We start from the raw sequence: 16,287 nt of genomic DNA on the forward strand, positions 1-16,287 counted from the left end.
AAGCCCCAGTCTATTCAGCCTCTCCTCATAACTCAATCCATCAAGTCCCGGTCGCATCCTAGTAAATCTTTTCTGCACTCTTTCTAGTTTAATAATATCCTTTTTGTAATAGGATGACCAGAATTGCATACAGTATTCCAAGTGTGGCCTTACCAACTTTAACAAGACGTCCCAACTCCTGTATTCAATGTTCTGACCGATGAAACCAAGCATGCCGAATGCCTTCTTCACCACTCTGTCCACCTGTGACTCCACTTTCAAGGAGCTATGAACATGTACCCCTAGATCTCTTTGTTCTGTAACTCTCCCCAACGCCCTACCATTAACTGAACAAGTCCTGCCCTGGTTCAATCTACAAAAATGCATCACCTTGCATTTGTCTAAATTAAACTCCATCTGCCATTCGTCAGCCCACTGGCCCAATTGATCCAGATCCCGTTGCAATTGGAGATAACTTTCTTCACTGTCCACTATGCCGCCAATCTTGGTGTCATTTGCAAACTTACTAACCATGCCCCTATATTCTCATCCAAATCATTAATATAAATGACAAATAACAGTGGGCCCAGCACTGATCCCTGAGGCACACCGCTGGTCACAGGCTTCCAGTTTGAAAAACAACTCTTTACCACCACCCTCTGGCTTCTGTCAAGAAGTCAATTTTGTATTCATTTATGTAAATGGAGATCCCAACTTTAAAATCTGGGATCTGCATGACCTCATTGATGGGAGCGGGGATATTCATACGGGGAAATCCCCCCCCCCCCCCCAAAAGCTATTTTGGGTCTCTCACTCAATTCCCCGCCCTCTCTGCTGTTCCTGCCTCCTGTGGTGATGTGTGGTAATTGTCCCTTTAAGGACAACGCAGCAGAGTAAGGGTCACCTGGCTTGGAGGACCAATTGGGACTCAGAGTGGGTAATTACCCCATGAGGCAGCTGTTATCTGGTTAATAAATCCTTTCTGTGTTCACAAATTAAATTTAAAGTTTATTTATTAGTCACAAGTAGGCTTACATTAACACTGCAACGAAGTTACTGTGAAAATCCCCTAGTTGCTACACTCTGGCACCTGTTTGGGTACACAGAGGGAGAATTTAATATGGCCAATGCATCTCATCAGCACGTCTTTTGGACTGTGGGAGGAAACTGGAGCACCTGGGGGAAACCCACGCAGACACAGGGAGAACATGCAAAGTCCACACAGACAGTAAACCAAGCCAGGAATCGTACCCAGGTATCTGGTGCTGTGAGGCAGCAGTGCTAACCCCTGTGCCGACCTGTCTGTGAAAGTGCATCACTACATCCCTGTAAACAGGGTATAAAACTCCTCATAGTCTGACAAATTCCAATTGAGTCATTAAGAAAATACTTGTCCCCTTCTTGGTGAAAGAGAATCAGTTTACTTCCAATGGATTTGTAATTTGATCTTGTTGTTTTATTCAACCAGGCAAACATAAGAAACATTTTCTCAAAAAATATTTTTTTATTCTGAATATATTTATGTGCACTTCAGAACTCCAAGCGACATATTAATCAAAAAGCCTAAAGAAATTATACGGTTGAACTTAACAGTGGACTGCTATTAATAACAATTCTCCAGTAAGCTTTCGATATATATAATACATATATATTAAAATCAAACATTCAAACAAACCCATGCAACATGCAACAATCTGCAATAGGCTTCTTTTACATTGGACTATCACCCTGATTTAAAAGAAATCAACATTGAAGTACATTATGTGCGCAATGGCATTGCAGTAAATACCAAAGAAAACTGTCACAATTTGTATCATGAAGTTGCCATCTCTAAAGGTTCGTGCCAAGTGTCCATTCCTCCACCTGATTCATTGCCTTATAGTTCAGTGTAGGTCTTACTGGACAATGCGAGTTGCCTGACTGCCATCATGTATATTGATTTCCCTAAAGCTTAGAACTTGGGTGTAATTTCTGTTCATTCTCAGATCAAAATGTGCGTTCACGGCAACGATGTCAATCGTTGGGATTCCTATCGCGGATGCCGGTGCAATTGTGCAAATGCTTCACAGACGCATCTTCTCTGAAGTTCAATATCCAATGTTGTTTTGCTCAAATGAAGTATCAGTAGAGACTAAATCCCGGATTTTAAGTGTGTCTGGGCTGCAATGTCATCCTGTTCTGGAACACATCAGAATTTTACTCCATTGATTTCAATGGCATGAAAGTTGGGCAGGATTTATAGGGGATGTGAAGCTCACTCTCCTAGGCTACGGCCCAGGTGAGAAAGGTGAAATCTATCACAACCGTTGCGGGTTCATGATTCTGACAATGTTTTTTGAGGAATTGGCCAACTTTAAACCAACCATGTCCATGTTCAGAGAAAACAGATCACTGGACAGGATCACTCGGTAGCCCTGGCAGAAACCTCGGAGCAGTCTGTTTGCCTGATCTATTAGTCATAGAAATGTTGGGAAAGCTAGAGGATCGTCAGGAAAAACAAAATGAATCCTGCGAATTAAAAAATGGGTGTGTATTAAATTGTGCATGGACAAATAGGGCTAAGGCCAAGATTTACGCCAATCTCACGTTGAATGATACATGCCTGTAAATCACAATTATGGTAAAACATAAAAATAGATGTTACACGAGAAACAGGAGCAGGGCTAGGCCATACAGTCTCTAGAACCTAATCTACCATTCAATAGATAATGGCTGATCATCTCCCACCCCTCTCCCTTGATGTCCAGAAGTCTACCAGTCTCAGCTTTGAATATACCTCAACTACTGAGAATCCAGAGTGCTCTGGGGTAGAAAGTTCCAAACACTCGCAACCGGCTGAGTGGAGAAATTTCACCTCATCTCAGTCCTAATAGGTGAAGTCCTTAGCCAGAGACATGGGCCAGAATTCTCTGGCCATTCAGGGCAATGGGATTCTCTGATCCCGCCGGCAGTGCATCTCCACCCATGGGGTGTCAGCAATGGGAATTCCCCTTGATAGCGGCGGGACCAGAGAATCCCTGGTGTTCCGAGGTGTCTGCTGCCCTTGTCCTTCAAGATGGTAGCGGTCGTGGGTTTGAGAGGTGCTGCCTAAGGAGCCTTGATGACTTGCTGCAGTGCCTCTTGTGGATGGTACACACTGCTGCTGCTGGCTGTCGGTGATGGAGGGAATGAACCTTCGTGGAAGGTGTGCTTTGTCCTGGATAGTGTTGAGCTTCTACAGTGTCGTTGTAGCTGCACCCATCCAATTAAGTGGAGAGTATTCCATCTGACTCCTGACTTGAGCCTTGCAGATGGTGGATACGCTTTGGGGAGTCAGGAGATGAGTTACTTGATGCAAGATTTGTATCAAGCGTGGAACTTTCCTGTCCTGCCCGCTACGATTCCTGTGGGATGGACCATGCAAAAGTCCGTTGATCGCGAGCAGGATTTTCCAGTTTTGGGGCGAGTATGGCCTGAAAATCCTGCCTTTAGCCTCTGAGCTGCTCAATGTAGCCACAGTATTCATATGACTAACCAAGACTATATGTTTCATTGAAAGCAATTAATTCTTTCAGAGAATGTAGGCCTATTCTACTCAATTTTTCCTCACCGGACAACCCTCTCATCCCAGGAAGTAATCTAATGAACCTTGTTCCACCTTCTCTCAGTCAAGAATATCCTTCCTTCAGTAAGATGATGAAAACTTTACAATTTCTTTGAGTGTAGTTTGACTTAAACACTCAAGGGGATGCCATATTCCTTCAGAAGATCCTTTCTATGTATAAAAATTAACATTTGGAGCCACTAAAATAATCTTTGATGCACATTCAAGACAGCATGTTCAGGAAAATGCAATCACGGAAGCTTTCCAAATTTTCTGTAACTCAAATAACTCAATCTGATGCTATTAAAATACTTTCAAAGATAAACATGCAGGTCTTTATGAGGAGAATTTTTTTCTTAAATCTTTATAAAATGCCAGAAATATGGCTTTGTTTCCTGCTGTGCCTAAACTTTCAGGCATAAAGGCAGGACGGTGTACTGCAGGAAAATCACCTGAGCTTCTCTTTTACATGCGGGGTTGTGAAAAGTTCATAAGTAATAGAGTGTGTTGGTGGGGTTGTTGTGAAATTGGCACAAAAGATCAAGAACACTTGGACATATCACAATGAAATGATTTGCTGATGCTATAGTTAAGAAAGCCCACCCAACGCCTCTACTTCCTCAGGAGGCTCAGGAAATTTGGCATGTCCGCTACGACTCCCACCAACTTTTACAGATGCACCATAGAAAGCATCCTTTCCGGATGTATCAGAGCTTGGTATGGCTCCTGCTCCGACCAAGACCGCAAGAAACTACAAAGGGTCGTGAACAAAGCCCAGTCCATCACGCAAACTCACGCCTCCCATCCATTTCTCCGTCTACACTTCCCACTGCCTTGGAAAAGCAGCCAGCATAATCATGGACCCCACGCACCCTGAACACACTCTCTTCTTCTGTTGGGACAAAGATACAAAAGTCTGAGGTCACGTACCAACCGACTCAAGAGCAGCTTCTTTCTGACTGCCATCAGACTTTTGAATGGACCTATCATATATTAAGTTGATCTTTCTCTACACCCTAGCTATGATTGTAACACTACATTCTGCACCCTCTCCTTTCCTTCTCCGCATGTGCTATATAAACAGGGTGCTTTTGTCTGTATAGCACAAGAAATAATACTTTTCACTGTATCCCAAAACATCTGACGATAATAAATCAAATCAAAAATGTGCAATTTCCTCACTCCTGCTCATCCTGGCTCGACATTCAGGAAGTACATTTTAAAACCTTCTCTCTCTGAAAGCAGCACACAGAGGTTTATTTTCAGTCCTGCTGGTCAGGCTGTGTGGAAAAACTGGTTTTCTGGAACGCAGGCTGTGTTAAGGGTACAAAAACAGAAAAATGCTGGAAATTATCAACAGGCCTGACAGCATCTGTGGAGAGAGAATAGAGCCAACCTTTCGAGTCTACATGACCCTTCGTCAGAGCTGTTTTCAGGGTAACCCAACTTTCCACAGGAGGACTCAGATAGGTAGTAGGCTTCTCATTTTCTTATGCCCTTACCGATACGGGTCTTAATGAGTGTGGGGTCTTTGTGCCAGCCTTTGATGCTAAAGTGCCTGTCTACAGCTGGAGAAATGGGTGCAGATCCATCAAATCTCCAGGTCTTGAAGTCCGCCACCATGACCAAGCTGGGTCCCCTCCCAGGCTCAGGATCATTGACTCCCGGCTTAGGGAATTCCAGTCCGTGGGTCTGGCCCCTAGCTATCATTTGTCTTGTAAAGAATGAACAGAGCTGATGGAAAGGATAGCTTTGGACACATTGGAGTCCAATGCGGGGGCCTCTGCTCTTTTCCCTCTGGTTTGGACTGGTCTTGTCCCACGGTTATGCTGGATCCTCCATCGAATTTTATCCCCACAGTTTCTTCCAAACATGTCAGAGGACAGTCAAGATATGTTCTGATGAGGCGCTTCACACAATGTTCTTTTGTTTAGTCCAGAATTGTTTTTGAAATGAAATTAGAAAAAAGGCCTGTATTGCGTTAGCCTATGGTCCTTTCGCCATTGGCGAGATGGATTGCGGGGGGGGGGGTTCGTCAAGGTTTACTTGAAGTACTTATTTCCAGAAGCATCTTCCTGTGAGTGGGGTCACTGACACCAGCTTCCTGCAAGTCGTCTTCTGTGATGCCACTGAAACAGAGGGGGAGAAAGAAACATTGTCAGACTCCACCAGTAGCTATTTTCTGCACATTTGCGATCATTCTATCAACCGTGGGTGGAATTCTCCGGCCACGCTGGTCTAACATCCGAAAATTCCCACCCGACCATCAATGGCGCTTCACATTCTCCGTAACCCGCTCGCTAAATTCCAGTGTCGGGAGGGATGGGAGAATTCCAGCCCGTAGCCGCGACCTAGCAGGCCTGTTAACTGCGGGTGCAGACCCTGTAATGGCCACTAAGTCACGTGTATGGCCAGAAACAGGTTTTGCGTTGGCAAGATTGAAATCTTTCCCCCCCCCCAGCCCCCACTCACTGCCAGTGACATGATCAGGTTCATGTCCTTCCTGATTTTGGGGGAGGCAGTGGCCTAGTGGTATTATCGCTGGACTATTAATCCAGAAAGCTCCGCCCATGTCCTGGGGACCCGGGTTCGAATCCCGCCACAGCACGGTGAATTTGAATTCAATAAAAATATCTGGAATTAAGAATCTACTGATGACGTGGTTCGTGGTGGGAGATATAGGAAGGATATCAGAGGTAGGTTCTTTATGCAGAGAGTGGTTGGGGTGTGGAATGGACTGCCTGCAGTGATAGTGGAGTCAGACACTTTAGGAACATTTAAGCGGTTATTGGATAGGCACATGGAGCAAACCAGGATGATAGGGAGTGGGATAGCTTGATCTTGGTTTCAGATAAAGCTCGGCACAACATCGTGGGCCGAAGGGCCTGTTCTGTGCTGTACTGTTCTATGATGACCATGAAAACCATTGTTGAATGTCGGAAAAACCCATCTGGTTCACTAATGTCCTTTAGGGAAGGAAATCTGCTGTCCTTACCTGGTCTGACCAACATGTGACTCCAGAGCCACAGCAACTTAACTGCTGTCCAAGAGCAACTAGGGATGGGCAATAAATGCTGGCCAGCCAGCGACGCCCAGCTCCCACAAATGAATAAACAAATTTCCAGACATTACAATGTATTGACATATCATTAAGGGTTGGGCGCCATTGCATTTCAACCATGAAATATCCTACCCCCCCTCCCTCCTATCATAGAAAACCACTCATGATGGCCACGCCAGGGCGCAGAGATGCCATCAGGCCCCCAGGGTTTGAGGGACATGGGAATTGCAGGGGGTACATGCAGGGGGAGTTACTCTCCACCAAGGGGTGGGGTTGAGGATTTCCCTTTTTGCAGGTGGGGCTGGGGTGTTCCCCTTGTCTGCCAGGGGTCCAGATCTCCATGGGAAGGGGGAGTCCCGAATATCTCCGTAATGGGTGAATCCTAATCTCTGTGGAGGGGTGGGTCCTGATTTCCATGGGGTGGGGGGAGGGAGTCTCGATGCCCGTTACAGGAGGGGATGGGGGCTTAAACTAAACTCTGAGATCAGGGTGCTGGCTGTGTGACCCTCGGCAGCACTCTGACATTGCGCAGAGTGCTGTTAAATCAGGTGAGAAATGGCAGTGGTGAAGCAAGCGGGTTTCACACAACTTTTCCTCACTTGCTTCAACAAACACTCTGCGCAAGTTTGGGAAAATTGAGTCCCATGTTCCTTAGCCAAATGAATCAAATCAACCTGTGCAAAAGCCATGACTTATCACACAGCATTTTGCAGACCTCGTGCTGATTGTGTCTGAATCATCAACCTTTGGCAAGCCCAAGCAAGGCACAGCAGATGTCGACCCACTGCCATGTTGATCACTTGGAGCAGAATTCCCTACTCCGACGGGTTGTGAGACACTGTGAGCGGAGGACGGGGTGGGATGCTACCGGGTTTGTCAGAGGGAAAAGAGAGGGATATGGTCCCTGGAAGTGTAGGGAGTTTTAGTTCAGTCAGGCAGCATGGTCGGTGCAGGCTTGGAGGGCCGAAAGGCCAGTTCCTGTGCTGTAATTGTCTTTGCTCTTTAGAGAGCTCTGGCCTGATTGGGTTGAAAATGACCCACCAGAAACTTCTGACCAACAGTAGCACGGTATTTGTCCAGACGCCCCTTAAAAAAAAACAAAGAACAAAGAACGTATTTGACCTTTTCGAAGATCTACACCTTTAGGCCTATGTTAGGCCCAGATTGCGATCCTTTGCTCTCAGCGGGTGCGGAAGCTGTTGGGAATACAGGAGCTGCATTGTGGTAGCTTGGGAATGCCCAGAAACCGCGGCAGTCATTGGGGCAAACATACAGGACAGGGGACTCAGAAGGAGGGTTGGAGACAAGTCCATCAGGTGCCTGCATTTACAATGGGACAGCTAAGTCTGGACTGGACTTGAACTCAATGGTGAAAGGAAAGTAAGTTAACCATTTTTCTAATTTAGTGCTAACTTCTGCTACATTATCTGCAGTTTCACGCGATGGATGCCCATTGGAGCTAGTTCCAATGGCTTCACGTCACAGATCAAAGAGACTTTTAGCCCATCAATCTCTATTGGATTGTTACATAGCTTACACAGAAACATAGAAGATTGGAACAGGAGGAGGCCATTCGGCCCTTTGGTTGCTGAATTACAGGGGAGCAGTAACGTGAATAAGACACAAGCTTCATCCACTGTCCCCACACTCCAACACGCACCCCTCCCCTCTTCAATGCTCACCAGCATAATAAACAGTTGGCTTCATGTGTGTAAATGCTGATAAAGAAATAGCCGGAATTCTCCCACCTTGTCCGCCACTGCGATTGTAGCAGGCGGGTTGCGGACAACGTGAAGACCCTTTGATAGTCGGGTGGGAACTGCCGGCTTTTAGACCAGCGCGGCTGGAGAATTCCGCCCAGGTGTTAGCATTAATTGGGTGCTTTCGCTGCCTTTACCTCCAATATTCCAAGTTATCCCATCCATTCTCGATCAAACCCGCTTCGTACTTATCCAGGCCCAAGTGCTTCAGAAACTCGGAGAGAATGCCAGAGCTGCTGCGATTGTCAAAGGTCTAAAGAGACAGAGAAGGACATTTTAATCATTTGGAGATGAAGGAGAATTTCCATTTTCATTTACATGTACTACTTTGCTTTTTGTTTTGCATTTGTGGATACCTGGGACAGCTTTTGGCGTACGCTCACAGCAGTTAGGCTGAGGCTTTATAATGCACTGCCAGTTTTTGCTTAGTGCACTTCACATAAATTCTGAAGAGGAGAAAGCAACACGAGCGCTGTCCAATCCACGGTGAATGAGTTTTAGTGAGAGATCGGAGAAGCTTACTATTTTAAGATGACAATTCAGGAGGGAACTCCATTGTCGTCTATAAAGTCATTGGGTGGCATTCTCCTCCCCACCCCCCCCCAGCAGCGTGTGCTGTGGTGGTGGTGATGGCCCACCATTGGTTGGCAGTGGGATCTTACAGTCCCTCCGGAGTTTCCCATTGTTAGCACCCTCTGCCATCGGGGAACCCGCGGTGGGGTGACGCCATTGACCGTACCGGGAGATCCCATCGGCAGGATTGGCCAGAAAGCCTCGCTCACAGAGAACGACTTACATTTTTAAAGCACCTTCTATGACCTCAGGATGTCGCAATTTTTTTTAACGGCCAATTATAATTAATGAATTGTAGCCGCTGACTGATTCACAAATAACAAGGCCCCACAATCATCGATGCAATAACGACCCGATAAATGCTTTGGTGTTCTTGGCTACGGGATAAATATTATCCAGAACACTGGGAGAACTTCCCTGCTCTTCCTTGAGATGGTCCTGTGGGATCTTTTGCATCATAGAATCCTTACAGTGCAGAAAAAGGCCCATCAAGTCTGTACCGACTCTCTGAAAGAGCATTCCGCGTATACTCTCCACTCCACACCACCCCCATAACCCCGCGCATTTACTAATCTTCCAAACCTACACATCTTTGGACACTAAGGGGCAATTTAGCAAGGCCAATTCATCTAACCTGCACGTCTTTTGGACTGTGGGAGGAAACTGGAGCACCTGGAGGAAACCCACGCAGACACGGGGAGAACGTGCAGATTCCATACAGACAGTGACCCAAGCCGGGAATTGAACCTGGATCCCTGGCGCTGTGAGGCAGCAGTGCTAACCACATATGACGTGAATAAATGAACTTCAAACTTTTAAACTTTGTTGAGATTAACCAACTCATCATAAATTGGGAATTTAGATTATTTAGTCTGTTTATCCCAATACCATACTGGGTAACACACTTGTCCACTAAGGTGTTTGGGAGGCTGGTTTATATTGGCATTATAGAAATAAATTCTTAACACTGAGTGAAAATAAGAATTGCTTATTCCCTGGATTACATCAGAATGATCTGTTTTATTTTTTACTTCCATACCCCAGCCTCGATGGTCCTGCTCTTGACTGGTAGTGGTGGGGGTACGTCCATCCGTGTTGACCGTGGCTGAACCTCAGGGCCTTTGTTTCTAGCTGGCAACCGGGGACTCACCGTTGGCCGTTCTCGAACAGGAAGGGGGAGCTCACACCGGTTGGACTGGCGGTCCTTACCGCTCAAAGACTTTGCCATGTGGGGATCATCTGGCTTTCTTTCGGAGATTTTGTCTCTGACCTCACTGATCAGTGAAGCCTGGGGCCCACCTTTCCCCGCCACCTGAGGCCTGGGAAAGCGACTGGGCACTGCAGCGGGGGCTTTGAATTCTTGGGAGTCTCTGGGTGACGTGGCACTCTTGTGCCGCTCTTGGTTGCCTTTGGCTGCTGCAGCTTTGCCCCATACGTCTGCGGCACTGGCATAAAGCGGGTTGTTCTGCATTTCAACTTCCTTCACTTTGGAGAAATTGTGCTGGGACTGATCATAAGAACTGCGTGGACCTTCGTGCTCTGAAGAACCGCCTTCACTGTTTAAGTGGCGGAAGGATGGGTCCCATGGTTTCTCCATCAACGTCGGAGGCAGAGGTTGTGGCCTATTCCTGGGGATAGTTTTTGACGCTGGAATTCCTGCATTTTCCTGACAGCCTGTTCCAGACTGGGAGTAAGGGAGTCCTTCCAGTACAAAGTAGGCTGGGTTGTTGTAACTGTTCAAATGGCTGTCATCTTCTGGTGCATTGCTTTGTTTCATCCTGAAAACAAAATAATAAAAGGTAAGATTGAGATTGAGTGTGCCTTCTTCAAAGAGCACAACTTTGTCTTCTACCCTCAGTTGAAGTCAGTTTTAAATGAAAGAGGATGTATGTCTATTAAAGCTCTCTGAAAAGGAATTCTCGTAAACAAAACCCATTTTCAGTACGTGGAAATATCCAATTCATAGCGATCCAAAAATACCAGCCTTGAATAGCCCTTCTAGTGCCCCATAACCAGTGTGCCACCCCAGGAAATTCAAGACAAGAGCATTCACTTCATGTAGATGTTGAACGCCTTCTCAATCTATCTTATATCCATTGCCACTTTTGCAGCTAGTCCCTCATTCTGGGCACAGTTTCACAGCATTTTCGTGCAATCTGGATAATACATGGAAAAGCAGCTATTGCTTATGTAACAAGGCTACATGCTGAGGGCACATGTACTTACAGTGCAAATGGGTGGCAATGGCCTAGTGGTATTATCACTAGACTATTAATCCAGAAAGTCAGCTAATCTTCTGGGGACTTGGGTTCGAATCCCACCACAATAGATGGTGGAATTTGAATTCAATAAAAAAACTCTGTAATTAAGAATCTACTGATGACCATGAAACCATTGTCGATTGTCAAAAAAACCCATCTGGTTCACTAATGTCCTTTAGGGAAGGAAATCTGCTATCCTTACCCGGTCTGGCTCCAGAGCCACACAGCAATGTGATTGATTCTCAACTGCCCTTCAGGGGCAATTAGTGATGGGCAATAAATGCTGGCCAGCCAGTGATGCCCATGTCCACAAATGAATTTTAAAAAATGCACAATACGGATAAAGATTTGCTGCTGTACCTATTGCCACATCTCAACTTCTCCCCAAAAGACTCCATATTGAAGGATGGTGCGGGCACTGCCACCAAGCACACCTCACTTCCCAAGCCTTGGAGGCAAGTGCAGTGTGCATTTATTCCTCATGAAACCAATCCTGGACACGGTGAAATCTCTTTGCACGTGGAGAAAATAAAGCTTTTTTTGTTGCTGGCACAATTGTCAAATTGCTGTTGTTTCATTTGGTGGCATGGTGGCACAGTGGTTAGCACTGCTGCCTCACAGCACCAGGGACCCGGGTTCAATTCCCGGCTTGGGTCACTGTCTGTGGAGTCTGCACGTTCTCCCCGTGTCTGCGTGGGTTTACTCCGGGTGCTTCAGTTTCCTCCCACAGTCCAAAAGACGTGCTGATTAGGTGCATTGACCAGGTACAGGGGAAATGTTAGGGGGAAGTTTTTCACACAGAGGGTGGTGGGCGAGTGGAATCGGCTGCCATCAGTGGTGGTGGAGGCAAACTCAATAGGGGCTTTTAAGAGACTCCTGGATGAGTACATGGGACTTAATAGGATGGAGGGTTATAGGTAGGCCTAAAAGGTAGGGATATGTTCGGCACAGCTTGTGGGGCCAAAGGGCCTGTTTTGTGCTGTAGTTTTTCTATGTTCTAAATTCTCCCTCAGTGTACCCAAACAGGCACTGGAGTGTGGCGACTGGGGGATTTTCACAGTAACTTCATTGCAGGGCTAATATAAGCCTACTTATGACACTGATAAATAAACAATACATTTGAGGAACCTTTCACTGCCTAACCTTGGTCTCTGTTGGGTTAACTCAACATGGCCAGTTACCTGTCAGCCTTTTCAATTGGCTGTGTTCATCTTGGGCTAGGAGAGGGAAATAACATCAGCCAGACTTTCCATCTTTGATTGGTAGGGTAGGCAGCGCATGTGAATGCCACCAGTGTGTGACATGGTCGGACAGCTTGCTGACTGGGCTAGGCTGCTTCACGAGGAATGGGTGCCGAATGGCACCAATGTACTTCAAAGCTGCACGCATGCACAGCCACCGACAACCATGAAGGTACCATTCAGGATGCTCACAAGCTGAACCCTCTGGATACTGCGGCGACACAAGACAATCAGACAAGCGCCGTGCACTGAACTAAATTACAAAGAAAAGTTAAAGGGATAATTAAATGGCACTATATCCAGCATGAGTCAGTGCCTTGAGAGTAGAAGGAAGAAAAATGAACGGATTAATAAAAGTCATTTGTAAAGCTTTGTTAAAATAAGTGATTTATGGATCTGGAACAGACATGGTGTACTGGCCCCTAAACGGATAAATATCTCTAATCGCTGTGTACAGCAAAAGAATATACCAATGCAAATCCTCCTGTGGTTTTGTTTTAATGAAACTGTAAATACTTTCAGGGACCTGTTTGACTAGGTCATGGGGGTTCCATATAAAGATCTTTCAGCCAGCACTCAATGCTGGTTCTGTGGTTCAATATCGGTATAATAAAAGATTAGGATACTGACCTCTCATGGCTACAGTCTGAGCAGTTTATTACACAGGACAAGCTGAAAACAGAAACCGCTCCAGGATTGTTTGACATTTGTCAAAGGCCTTTGCCCTTTGCCACCCCCCCGCCCCCCCACAACTATTCTCCCCCGTTACATCCACTCTGCTCCCTCCATCAGTGAGCACAGGGCTCATTGGAAGAACTCTAAAACCAATACCTAAGCAGTCATTGTAATTATTTTAGATCACTGTGCCACCTTGTAACCTTTTTTTTAATTACAGTTTTATCCTCACTGAATTGAGTGGTGGTGGTATTGGATAATGGAAGGTTTTTCACTTCAGACACCAAGCAAGCACTCACAGATCAGACAGAGCAAAATAGAGGTCACTTTACTCTATTCCAACTGTGTACCTTAATCCTGATCTCATAAACATGATAATATTTCCAGTTCCCCATTGCTAGTCAGGAGAATGAAAATACGGTTAACTTTATTGCCAAATATTCTTCAGCATTTCACTATGAATTCATGCCTGCAGGGAACTGAGCTGGGACAGCCCAAAAACATTCACAAAGAATTCCCACAGAGAATATAATGATTCCTTATTTGATGTTGGATTTGGTCTCGGCTGACAAACAAGGTGCGAATCCTCTGCACCATCCATTCCACCAGGGCCCCGGTTTATAGTTGACAATGTGCAAGGAAAGAGGCGAGGGCTCCCTTTCAACCCAATCTGATGGTGATCGACGTACCTTGACTGAATGGCCTCTTCGCTTGCCTTCCCTTTCATTCCCGTGGCAGCACTCCCAGGATGAGCGCCATCATCAGGCCAATTAGAAAACATCGAGCTGACGACTTCGGAAAAAGCTGAATTCTGGCCAAATTTTTTCCCGCCACCTCTGTGAAATAACAGACCAACGTTCAAACGCCATGAAAATATCTCTACAGTTTCAGACATGATCAGATCGTCAGCCACTCCCTGGCTGTCCCTCACGTTGGCTCAAATTACAAATGCCATCCCAGTTTGCTGCTGACTTGTCTGTAATTCTTCACAGTCAAAAAACAAAATTACTTTCCAGAGCATTCTTTTTGCCATGCAAACTATTTTAACTTTGAGTCAACACCTTCTTATTCCCTCACAAGATCCCTCAGGATTCTCCCATAAGCTCTTATATTTCTCAGTGCAACAAAAACAAAGCTCTATTTAATTCCTGGCTTCGACTGAGCGGTTTGATGTCATCCGAGCAGGATAAAGCCAACTGCAAATAGCCTGGATGTCTCTGTGGTGGGAAAGGGAGAGAGAAATGGCGGTTGGGGTTCCTGCGCCTAACTCCTGCTGGAGAGAGTGTCCACGTGGGAATATTGTAGAGTTTTCAAACCTCCAGGATTCGCCGGGAGTCTGCAGGAATTGAAGAACAACGTGTGTGCAATCCTAAATAAAAATCATTCAAAAATAATTCTTTTGTCATTTCCTTTGACCATTTTTTAAAAAAACATCATATATAAAATATTGAAAATTGGGGGAAAAAAGCCATTTGGCCCAATTCATCATGCAAATCAGCCTCCCATCCATTGACCTTGTCTATACTTCCCGCTGCCTCGGCAAAGCAGCCAGCATAATTAAGGACCCCACGCACCCTGGACATTCTCTCCTCCACCTTCTTCCGTCGGGAAAAAGATACAAAAGTCTGAGGTCACGTACCAACCGATGCAAGAACAGCTTCTTCCCTGCTGCTGTCAGACTTTTGAATGGACTTACTTCGCATTAAGTTCAAATTTCTCCCCAGCTATGACTGTAACACTACATTCTGCACTCTCTCATTTCCTTCTCTATGAATGGTATGTTTTGTCTGCATAGCGGTCAAGAAACAATACTTTCACTGTATGTTAATACATGTGACAATAATAAATCAAATCAAAATCAAGTCAACCATCATCCAGTTAGCTCATGGGCCCTTTTGCTTTCCTATTGATGTAGGAAGGCAGCATGTCACAAGGATGGATGTGTTGGCCGACTATTAGCAGGAACCTGGGAGTGACTCATGGGATGAAACGGGGTGGCACAGTGGCACAGTGGTTAGCACTGCTGCCTCACAGCACCAGGGACCCAGGTTCGATTCCTGGCTTGGGTCACTCTGTGTGGAGTTTGCACATTCTCCCCGTGTCTGCGTGAGTTTCCTCCGGGTGCTCTGGTTTCCTCCCACAGTCCAAAGATGTGCGGGTTAGGTTGATTGGCCGTACTAAACTGACCCTTAGTGTCAGGGGAACTAGCTAGGGTAAATACAGGGGGTTATGGGGATAGGGCCTGGGTGGGATTGTGGTTGGTGCAGATTCAATGGGCTGAATGGCCTCCTTCTACATTGTAGGGTTCTATGAAACTTCCAGGAATACATTTAATCACAGTTGGCAACTTTAGAATACTGGGTATGGACAGAATTGGGCTTTGCTGATGTTGACGCTGTCACCAAATAGCCTGCAGATGCTCAGCACCTGGGTGTTACATAAGCAATAGCTGCTTTTCCATGTGTTATCCAGATGGCACGAACATGCTGTGAAACTATGCCCAGAATGAGGGACTAGCTGCAAAACTGGCTATGGATATATGAGATAGACTGAGAAGGCTTTCAGCATCTAGAGAGGCATGAAGCAGATGAAGTGGATGCTCGTGTCTTGAATTTCCTGGGGCGGCATGGTGGCACAGTGGTTAGCACTGCTGCCCCACAACGTCGGGGTCTTGGGTTCGATTCCCGGCTTGGATCACTGTCTGTGTGAAATTTGCACATTCTTCCCGTGTCTGCATGGGTTTCCTCCGGGTGCTCCGGTTTCCTCCCACATTCTGAAAGACGTGCTGGTCAGGTGCATTAACCCAAATGGGCACCGGACTGTGGTGACTAGGGGAATTTCACAGTAACTTCAGTGCAGTAAGCCTTACTTTTGACTAATAAATAAACTTTACTTTTTACTTTACTCCCCGTGCCTACGTGAGTTTTCTCCGGATGCTCCAGTTTCCTCCCACAATCCAAAGATATGCGGGTTAGGTGGATCGGTCTTGCTAAATTGCCCACCATTGTCAAGGGGACTAGCTGGGGTAGGTGCGGGTTATGGGGATAGGGCCTGGCTGGGATTGTGGTCGGTGCAGACTCGATGGGCCAAATGGCCTCCTTCTGCTCTGCAGGATTCTATGATTCGAGGTCACCACCCTGAAGCCAGAGACCGC

General features: G+C 46.1%; 1 protein-coding gene across 1 annotated transcript in view; it reads right to left on the reverse strand.

The window, feature by feature from the left end:
* Window positions 1-1,473: 1,473 nt before the first annotated feature.
* Window positions 1,474-16,287, reverse strand: part of LOC144493038 (phosphatidylinositol 3,4,5-trisphosphate 5-phosphatase 2A-like) — a 135,674-nt gene continuing 120,860 nt past the window's right edge. The window contains exons 26-29 of the mRNA XM_078211851.1: window positions 13,823-13,969; window positions 9,996-10,734; window positions 8,521-8,636; window positions 1,474-5,691 (exon numbers count right to left, since the gene is read on the reverse strand). Coding sequence (XP_078067977.1) covers window positions 5,598-5,691; window positions 8,521-8,636; window positions 9,996-10,734; window positions 13,823-13,969 — 1,096 coding nt within the window. The 3' untranslated portion in view covers window positions 1,474-5,597. The remainder of the gene's footprint in view (window positions 5,692-8,520; window positions 8,637-9,995; window positions 10,735-13,822; window positions 13,970-16,287) is intronic.

This window comes from Mustelus asterias, chromosome 4, assembly GCF_964213995.1.
Source record: "Mustelus asterias chromosome 4, sMusAst1.hap1.1, whole genome shotgun sequence".
NCBI classification, from domain to species: Eukaryota; Metazoa; Chordata; class Chondrichthyes; order Carcharhiniformes; family Triakidae; genus Mustelus; species Mustelus asterias.